Genomic DNA, 10,296 nt, shown 5'->3' on the forward strand with positions numbered 1-10,296 from the left:
TTTTTTACTTCTAGCGTGAATAATGAACAGGGTTATTTGGGAAATCGTTACGTTGGATTTTTTCTTTTGGTAATAATGATCATGATAATTAGACCGTTAATTTTTGGTGGGGACAGAAATATTTCAGGTGACATTCTCTTTAATAGAGAGACTGAGAAAAGTATTCAAACTTTTACTGCGCACATCTTTTTATTGCATATAGAGTTTCACCACCAAAGCTCTATTCTGATTGTTTAAATTTCTCAATATTGAAGCGGGTATATTAATAACATATAACTTTCGCAGCTTGCGCCTCCTTGTTTTATACAATTCTAAGCTTGATAAAATGTTCGCCAAAATATTTCATACCTAAGGTAACTACATTTATTTAAGAGATCTAAATGGGTGAAAACTGTTCTCCAGTCGACAGAAAATAGGACGGAGCTACAACATTAACATATACTATTTTTACAATTACGCCCAGAAAATGTGTTGCTCGAAACGCTTGATTTGGAACTATGTTTTCTTCTACAAGTCGTAAATTGGTTTTCCAAGGAGGATTTTAAACCGCGCGAAACTTTTATTCTACTTGGTGTAACCACGTGTCGTAATTTCGCTCTCATTCGCTAATTTTTACATTTTCTTAGCGAACCCAGGATTTTAGGCTTAGCTCAATTTATTTATTATGGAGAAAAGAACCGAGTTAGTTTCCGAAGAGTTTGACGTTGATATTTTCGATTTAACAATGTTTTGGTAAAAATTATTAGCCAATTGAATATTTTAAATTATGGAGGTTGAAACATTAGGCCTTGGATGCGGTATATCTCTGCCGCTAGCCTCACATACTTGGCCTTATAACCAGTCTCCCTTAACAATTTCCCAATCATTATACCCTGACAGAATATTTACCTTTGTTTTATTACTTTTTTTGTATAAAGTATCCGATTTGTCGGTATATAAACTCGAAAACTTCACTTTCCTCGGCCATTTTTGCAACTAAAGAATGCATGCATTTAGAAAACTAAATTCGGCAAACATGGTTCTGCTTTTTTACAGATTGAAAGGCTATGGCAGATAGTGCATGCGCAGTCGTTCTTTTTATCTATCAGATAATTTACCCCTCGGCATGGCCACTTGCGTTGCCCTTTAAGGGGGAAGACTACAGTGGCCATTGTCTACTTTCGCGCTATTTCAAGCTGAGCTCTTTTAATTTTGTATTTTAACTTATAAAATTAATATTTAAGTGTAGAACAGCCTCTTGTTTAGTGCCTAAAATAATTTTGACAATTTTAAATTTAAAGGTAATTAAGTTATGACGTTTTAATTTGGACCCCCGGAGTTAAACAAGTTGGGCAAGCGCCCAAACTACCCTTTAGTTAGGACCTTATATCTCGTGAACTATTAATATTATAATTATCAAAATTATTTTAAGCACTAGAGGAAGGTTCAGCCTAATAAGAAAAATATAATTCAATTATGTAATAGTTAAAACAGAAACGTTCAGCTTGAACGAAAAAGAGGCTTTTACTGTATTCGTCCCCCTTAAGAGCCACAGTCACACTCTGTTTGAAAACAATTTTCGAGGCGAGTTTCACTTAATTTCATTGGTCAAAACTGGAAATCAAACCCACTTAAATTGAGAATTAAACTAGGTTTCAAGATTCGGTGTAATGGTGACTATTTAATGGCGGGTACCGGGTACGTAGATATTGACTATCTTTGGTAATGGCATAGCTGTAGCTTTAGTAATGCCCGCCATTATAGGTGAATATTTTTTTGGTTTGTGGTCAAATAATAATAATAATAATCAGATAGGCTAATACCCAAGGCACCACCTTAGGCCTAAGTCACCAAGCGACTTTTAACATGGTGGCGTACCTCTATGTCTCACCTAAAGCTTTTGGTTTCCACTAGCGCGCTTCATAATTTATGTTTCTTTACGCGCGTTAAAATGTTTATACGTCTCAAAGTTGAGTGACGCCCAATTTCGGGCGCTATAGTGGAAGCCCAGGTTTAGACTTGTTAAACTAACTAAGTCTCAACTAAAATGCTAAATTTGAACTATTTTGGGTGAAATTCATCAAGTTTGGTAAACTTCAACCAAATCTGGGTAAAATTGAGAAAATTTCAATGAATTTGATAAATAACGGAATATCGTTAAATATTTTTTTTTGAAATCGACAAAAACCGAGAAAATCCCATGCTTTATTAAATGTAGATTTTTTCATTTTAAGTTGTCAAAAACATTTTTGGTTGCCATAGCAAAACGGAAGCCCAGCGTAACTTTTCCCTTGGTGAAAATTCATGTTACCCCGAGGTCTACATACCCCCCGAGTTGCATCAAAATCGGCGATTAACACCTCGGGTACACTCCTCGTAAGTAACAAAATCTTCTGTTAAAAATAATTTAGATTAAAAATAGTTTTATTGCGGTCCTCGCGTGAAAATTAATAGTACAATTATGAGAATTTGATGGTGGTGGGGTGGGGTAGACGGTTTACAATGGTTGGGAAAAGGCCAGCTCCTCCTTTCTGTCAGTATCTCGAGATTCGTTCGCCGCCAGCCTTCGGAAATCGGCTTTCACTAGAGCTGAAATGAGACGGAAAAGGCTTAAAACCGCGAAAATATATACACAATATAGTTTTGAAACTTACAAGTGCACAAACAGGCCATAACCGCCACCCCGATAAAAACGAAATTTGTGTATAAAACTCCTACTTTGGGTACCATCCAGGCACTCAAATATATTAATGGAATGGAAATTATCTAAAAAAATGCGTGGGAAATGAGTTAGAGTTTTAAATCAATTAGACGCGGTTGTTTATTGATTCCTACATTTCCAGAACAGCTAATTAAGCCGGATGGCAATAGCTCCGGCAGAGGATACGTTAATTCCACGGCGAATTCAAAACCAACCGCCGGATAACCAGCCATGAAAAACCTAATTTAATTAAAAAAAACATTGTGTAAGAATAAGGGCTGTCTATTCATTCGAAACGGTGGAGTATATGAACTCGCGGAAATGTTGTTTTGAGGTAAAATTATCGAGTGTCAAGCCCGCGCATTGGCGACCTTGGTTAGGAAATTGAATTACATTGAAGCCGCGAGCCTTGGCTTCCGAAATACGATTGCGTTTACCGTAAAAATAAATGAGCGTATCCTCTTACCCCGCACAAGCGCAAGCCGCGTACAAAGATGGGATGTTTAGGTAGAGAGATGCCGTTACGAATGACAGACTCAGAAGAACACCCAAGCATACGAAAAATGACATCCTCCTGCGAATATTTTCAAAAGGTTAGTTTAGTTTTATCCGTCGATCTCGCTAATTAAACGCGAAAAGCATTGGCCACCCACTTAAATTTGTGAGTTTTGTCCAATATAAAGCCGAATATAATTCCGCCTGGTAAGCCGCAAACGACCAGCAACAAACCCATGACTCCGACGGCTTTGTTTTCATCCTAATGAGAAAATAAATTTGTTTTCCGTAATTAACGTTCACTTTTCACATACATTGAGGTCAGTGGCGAAACCAGGGGTTAGGCAAGGTATGCTATGGCCTACATTGATATGACGGGCCCTAATCCTACCAAGGGGGCCCAAAAACTAAAATACGGGGGGGTTAACTTTTAAATGTAATAATCACCATATTTTGCTAGCTTTACGAAATAAAAAGAGACATCAAAATCCTTTTATGGGTCCAAAAATTAAAAATCCTTTTATGGGTCCCAAAATTTAAAATCCTTTTATGGGTCCAAAAATTAAAAAAAAATTTATGGTCCCAAAAATTTAAAATCCTTTTATGGGTCCAAAAATTAAAAATTCTTTTATGGTCCCAAAAATTTAAAATCCTTTTATGGGTCCCAAAAATTAAAAATTCTTTTATGGTCCCAAAAATTTAAAATCCTTTTATGGGTCCAAAAATTTAAAATCCTTTTATGGGTCCAAAAATTAAAAATCCTTTTATGGGTCCAAAAATTAAAAATCCTTTTATGGGTCCAAAAATTAAAAATCCTCATCCAAAACTCCTAGCGCCACCACTGATTGAGGTCGGAAAAGATGGTTTAATTTTTAATAATTTCCATGAAACACACGATAAACCTTCTTTTCCGGCATTTCTTAACTTGTAAGAATTGAATCGTACCGGAAATTGGGTGAGTACGATTTGATTTAGAGTCGTATTGACTGTTATTCCCAATGAGAATATAAATCCTGAAACGATACGAAATTGTTTACAACGCTAAATTACGAGTTTTTCTCGTTTAAATTTAGTTATTTCGGTGTTTAGCGAGGATTTTAACTAGAAGAACAAAATATTAACCGGAAGAGAGCATTTGTAGGATAAAGTTTCTATTCCTCAGTATCTCTTTGAGTTGATTGAACAGCTCTTTGGTCGTCGAAACGTCTTTCTTCTCTTCTCCTTTGCTTATCCTGAGCAGGGCCTGAGCCTGACTCGGAGGGTGATGCGGTTTTTCCCTGAATCCTGTTAAAATATTCGGTTTATTTTTCCCGTAAATAGAGATTCAAGGTCGGGATGAGTAGTAGGACTACCGCGAAGAAAGGTAATTATGAATCCGTAAAGTTAACCTTGAAATGAGGAAGCCATTTCATCAAACGTGACAGGTGCGCCGACGAGTTACGACTCTCCGCCCACAATCATTTTCTTCGCGTAACCTCTTCTCCGTTTCATCCCCCCCTCCAGTTTTGGTTTAAGAATATCATTTCCACGTGTGTTTCAGGGTTGCTCGCGTATATTCGGATCTCTTACTTTCTTAGAAATTCGAGTTTAACGCCGATTTCTATAACCAATTGCGCCAAGTAATTCGGTTAACATATATATAAAAAACAAACCTATGAGTGTTAGAACGCAGGACAGGGTAGCGATTCCGGCCAATCCGTACGTGAAATAAGATAGCTGCGTGTTCAGTTCCTCCTTGTCTTTGCTGTTAACCACCAACGGAGGAATGACGCAACTAAGTCCTATACCAATCTGAAATGTTCAACCAAAACGGTATAAGAAAGTGAACTAACATCCGCAATTTGATCACTTACCATGTTACAAAACACCCCCACCGCGCACGCTCGGGACACTTCGTTCGCTCCGAACCAGACGCAAGCGACTCTGGGGGAAATGGTCAAGAAACAAACTTGACTGAGTCCCACGAATATTTGACCGATTAAAATGACCCAGAAGTGGTCCGTTGGTAAACTACCTCTCAGCGACCAGAACCCTGCGATATTCACAGTCCCATTTTAGCGGTTTTTTAAAAATGATTAGGCCTAATCGATAACAACAACGTTACCTATCGCTACTCCGGCGATTCCGGCCGTGACCCCGAACCGAAGTCCGACTCTCTCGAACATAGCCACCGATGGTAGAAACGCGATGACGAACGACAAAGACATGATCATGTTCGTCCAGTTCACATCCGAAGCGTCGATGTTGTAGTAGCCCTGTATGACGTCCGAGATGATGGGGTAGGCCGAAAAGGTCAAGGTGGATGTGATGGTGTCCAGACCGAAGATGAAGAGCATCAAGAAACGGAGTTTGGACACTTTGACCTCCATCCCAGCCGCCCTTCCTTCGACCGCCATTCGCTTTTCATCGGATTCCATCGAATCGTCCTTTCACGGTACTGGTTTGCCGCGAAAGTGTCACTAATGGTAGAGTAGAACTAACGCGTTATCATTGAGGATAACTCGCTTAATTGATCCGCTTATTAACAGCTCCGGGACTCGGAATAGCGAGCGTTCATTTTATATAATGATACGGAGATACTATTCTTAACACGGTCGCCTTGTTATTGAATCGCAAGTTTCAGAAACATTTATCATTCACCAGATAAGATAAGGCGCAACAAAGAATAGATTTTGCTATTTACACGGATAGCGGCAATTGTTTCTACAGAACGTTATTTACAAGGCAGGTTAACTCCGAATGTATTTGATAAACGATAGAGTGTAGACTCGTTTATTCCGTAGCTCGTTTAGGTTTATATATGAGGGAGTTACAAATATTGTCAACGCGTCATTCTTATTTATTTGTACGTTTTTCCTCGAAAACGAAAGTCGTTTTGGTGATGAGAGACTTAATCTGATTCTTCTCCCCGGTTTTTGTTTAAAGGTTATTGTAACCGCCCACTCTTCCATTATTCCGCGCGCTGTGGCTGCCAGGGATCCGCGTATATTCCACGGAGAAGGGAATTTTGCGCGAAACGGCGCCCACGATTAAAGTATAATAGATATTTAATGTCAAATTGTTTCTCGGAAACCCAAATTTTACGCGGATTCTAGATATAACTATATAGGACGAAACTAGTTTTTAAGTAAAAAAATTAACTTATTTTAGAAATTAAGATAATTGTTCCTACCTTCGCAACTTTCGAGAAAACTTCTTATTGGCAAATTGTAGATACGAAAAAAGTTTCCAATATATAGAATAGTAGCGTTATCCCGCAAACTCCAATTTTATTGAGAAATCTCGCTGGTAATTTTTTGGTCGTAAAAAAAGTGAAAAAAAAAGCGCGTTTTTCTTCGCGTAATCGCGCAACTAGAGTCTTATCGTCGAACGAAAGTGAAAACGGAGTTCCGAATGAAATGATAATGTTTTTCCGTCGCAGCCACTTTCGCCGCTAATTGATACCCTAATAACGTCGAATTACGCATGGCTGCTCGCTCCAACGGTTCCCAGCGATTTACGGCCAAGTTCGTCCCGCTCTCCGTTCGCGCCTTCAGAGACTGTACGCGAACACACGCCCCGAAACGACACTTTCCCTCTCGCAGCTCGAGTTGCTCAAAATCAAATACGAAAGTAGAAGGGTAATATATATTCCAAAAATCGTCCGGCGTTGCACTAGAACTACTAACCGCGAACTACATCTCCGTTAACAGCTTCCAGTTGACAAAGAACTCGATGTTCAAATACCGTTAAAAAGGGGTAAGGCTCTCAATTCGATTTGACAATAGCGATCGAGTAATATTCTTAAGCGGAACGCTAAAAAAATAGTCAAAGCTCCTCCCCCCCCCCTTCTCTTACCCGCGTTCTACGGAATACCTTCCAAAATATTCCTACGTCGTGTAGTTTGTTTGTATTCCTTAACCGCTTAAATCCGCACTTTCAACATTTACTACTACATACAAGCTGCGTGGGCCCCTTTTACGCAGAAGTAGAAGTAAGCATCTGCGGAAGTTTCCCTGCTGTATAGCGGCGCGTAACATATTTCCCACGAAGGCTACCAATTTTGAAGCCCCCTATGAACGTTTTTAGTCTTATTCGTTTTTATTTGTAAGTGATTTTTGAAAACCACGAGTTAAAATTAAACTTAATGTTTAGCCGAAAGTTGTGGCGTACTCCTGTAATCTCAAGCGTCTGGGAGGTAGAGTTTGTGGATGGCCGTGTGAGGATGACCACCAATCCCCGGGTGGTCGGAATACTTCCGCCACGGGTGTCCCCACCCCGGTCCCCGCGTATCCCCCCGTTGGCGTGGCCGTTACACATATCTCGCCCTGGTGGACGAGCGGACTGAATTTCCCCACACGTTACAATCCCGAATAAAAAAAAACTTAAGTGTTTAATATTTTAACCGAATTTGCTATTCTAACAATTATTTTTTTAACTATTAATAAATATTTAAAGTAAGTTTGACCCCCTAATATTAACGAATCCGAGGCCACTTTCGAAATTCCAGGTAGGCAACAGTTTTCGAGATCACGTGTTCATTCAAATCACGCTTACCGACGCGACTACTTGTTTTAGAGCGATTTTTTTCCCGTTGTTTCGTAGCTTGGGTAACTTGGAAGTTTCTAGGAAAGCGGAGTGAAAGTAAAGTCTACGCCTTTTGCGTAACTATAAAGCTTGCTCCGTCTCAATTGTGGTAAAAAATAAATCAACCACATCTACGCAGTTCCACCGGACAAAAAGGTTTACTTGTCATTTGTAAGTACAGCCGATATAACCCGAAATTCAATCCGTGATAACACCTGTTTTACCTTTTTTTTTACGTTTACAAACAAGAATATGTCTTGGTAATATACGCCTTTTACATTTTTAAACGACTGGAAACAATAGTTACCAATTTATAACATATTTATTTATTATATTAGGGAAGGTATTTACGTAGTATACGAGTGTTTTTTTACTAATTATGTAGAATTTTGATTCGTTTTGTAATTACTATCCATTAACGGCAAAATGATACTAAAAATATCTTTCTAAAAAAACTAATTTTATTTTTTTTTACAGAAATTTTAGTTTTAAGATCTTGAAGACTGCGCAACCTCACCAAAGAGTTCCGAGATAAAATTTAACCCTGAAATGTTTAAGAAAAAAATGTCTCCTGTCAAAATGAAATGTACGCTTTGCTTTAAGTTTAGGGTCCTCCCTTCTTTGATCCACTTGAGATTTACAATAAAGAAAGGTTGAAGTCTATCTATTCTGGAAACTAGTCAGCGAAATATTCCAAGCAGTATAGGGAGATAACTCTAAGATAAATATTATGTACTTCTGGTTTTATTTATATTCATTGGAATTTTAGAAACACGCGACGTAGACACTCCTAAATTAATTTTCGGAACTGATAACTATTTTGAACGTATGCCGAATTAATTTTCATTTTATCATTGGCACATTTATTTAAAAAACGTTTACGTGATCAAAGGTCAACTATAATTGAAAATGTTTGACAAATTTATTTATTTACCGCGGTTAAAATTATTTACCGTGGTTAAAATTATTTACCGTGGTTAAAATTATTCCGATTTTTTTACACGGAAGAATTAACTAACATATTATCATAATTTTCTTTTGGTTTGGGGAAATTTACTATATTTGAATCGAAAATGTTTTAATTAAATTTGTAGGGTATGCGCATTTTTGTAATTGTTTTAAAAATATATTTTTTTTTATCTTTATCTGGTTCATCGGGATTTTTTTTCGATTTTATGTTTTTAACTTTTTATGATGTTTAATTTTATACTATTGGGGTGAGCGGATTTATAATTTAAATAATTTTCCGAATGAGTTGGCTTTTGATAAATCGACAGTTTAAATTTGTATTTTCTCTTTTAATTTTTATATTTAGAAAGGGTACCGTTCCTTCAAACTCTGTTTCGTTAGTGTAATAGATGGCGCCGGTTTGGTTATGCATCACATTTGGCGTTGTAAGTGAATACAAACAAGCCCGGAAAACTGTAAGGCCGAACAATACGAATATCGAGCAGTTGGATTTTAATGTATGTTTTAATCAACTTATTTGCATATTTGATATCTTTTAAACTACAACAGTTAGTAAATTTTATATTTTTATCGGGGGCGGATTTAGGCATGGTCTTTAAGGGCTGCAGCCCAGGGCCCCGTTCAATCAAAGGGCCCCCTTCGCGACCAAAAAAATAAATACAATTTATTTTAAAAATTAAAAAGCGGTAAAAAAAGAATTTTTACAATGTCGAATGAGTCCCACAACTAACCCAAAATTAGGTAGGCCCCCAAACAGTGTTAGGCCCCCAAATTTAACGGTCCGCCCTGATTTTTATCAATTGAGTTTGCCGTTTCAGTTAAATTTTGAACTTCTAAGTTATTATTTTTTAAGGTTAGGATATCGTCCAAAACAGAATTTCATTCTTAATACTGGTAGAGGAAAAAATATTAAACCATCCCAATATTAAGAATCGTTTTTAGTATATATTCATGGACGATATCAAAAGCACGGGTACTCGCGGCAACGCGGGCAATGTGTCCACGATTTCACATTTCCCGAGTATTCACATTAATGGACAGTTCAATGGCATAGCCAGAAATTCGTCAATGGGGGGGGGGGGGGTCGAAGTAAGTGAATGTTAAGAGAGGGGACGAGAAGGGGTTGGAAATTTAGTACAGTCAAAGGGGGGGAGGGTGTTTGGACCCACTCAATATTAATTTCGGCGATTGGGACGCAGAAGTTGGTCATATGCCCACTTTGGTGTGATTTTTAACGATTGTTGCAATGGTAAATACGTCAATCGATAGCCTAGACGATACAGGCATTAGTCGAATATTGATTTCGGTGGCCGAGTTGGGAACTTTAGCAGACTCCATATTTGTGATTTCGTGGTACTTACAAGGAGACGACCCGAGGTGTAACACACCGATTTTGTTCAAACTCGGGGGTTTGGTAGACCTTCATGTAACTTGATAAACCCCAAAGGGAAATGTCTCCATAGGCAACCGTTTAGCCATGGCAGCCAAAAATGTTTTTGACAACACAAAATGAAAATTTTCCCCTAGAAAATAACATGGGAATCTGACCAATATTAATTAATTAAAAAAATTTTATTTTTAAAAAT

At 37.8% G+C, this 10,296-nt stretch overlaps 1 protein-coding gene across 2 annotated transcripts; it reads right to left on the reverse strand.

Moving 5' to 3' along the window:
* Positions 1-2,218: 2,218 nt before the first annotated feature.
* Positions 2,219-6,919, reverse strand: LOC149935313 (putative MFS-type transporter C09D4.1). 2 transcript variants are annotated; one of them, XM_090153048.1, is made up of 12 exons: positions 6,348-6,919; positions 5,280-5,634; positions 5,029-5,207; positions 4,828-4,966; positions 4,298-4,459; positions 4,121-4,188; positions 3,334-3,437; positions 3,147-3,254; positions 2,815-2,920; positions 2,634-2,745; positions 2,437-2,568; positions 2,219-2,372 (listed from the first exon to the last, which is right to left on the reverse strand). In XM_090153048.1, exons 2-11 carry the CDS (start codon positions 5,590-5,592, stop codon positions 2,477-2,479), a joined length of 1,383 nt encoding a protein of 460 aa, XP_090009174.1. In that variant the 5' UTR covers positions 5,593-5,634; positions 6,348-6,919; the 3' UTR covers positions 2,219-2,372; positions 2,437-2,476. The 2 variants fall into 2 exon arrangements, with proteins under 2 accessions (XP_090009174.1, XP_090009173.1); XM_090153047.1 differs by lacking the exon at positions 2,219-2,372 and having other exon boundaries at positions 2,386-2,568; positions 6,348-6,918.
* Between the last annotated feature and the right edge of the window lie 3,377 nt (positions 6,920-10,296).

Source organism: Leiobunum rupestre, chromosome 7, assembly GCF_980474605.1.
Source record: "Leiobunum rupestre chromosome 7, qqLeiRupe1.1.hap1, whole genome shotgun sequence".
Lineage (NCBI taxonomy): Eukaryota > Metazoa > Arthropoda > Arachnida > Opiliones > Sclerosomatidae > Leiobunum > Leiobunum rupestre.

Excerpts from the sequence above, each read along its gene's own strand:
- LOC149935313 (XM_090153048.1), bottom strand. The coding sequence starts at position 5,592 with ATGGAATCCGATGAAAAGCGAATGGCGGTCGAAGGAAGGGCGGCTGGG. Across the intron at positions 4,460-4,827 it reads CTGCGTTCTAACACTCATAG|GATTCAGGGAAAAACCGCAT; the intron begins GTTTGTTTTTTA and ends ATATTTTAACAG. Across the intron at positions 2,569-2,633 it reads TATGGCCTGTTTGTGCACTT|CTCTAGTGAAAGCCGATTTC; the intron begins GTAAGTTTCAAA and ends GTCTCATTTCAG.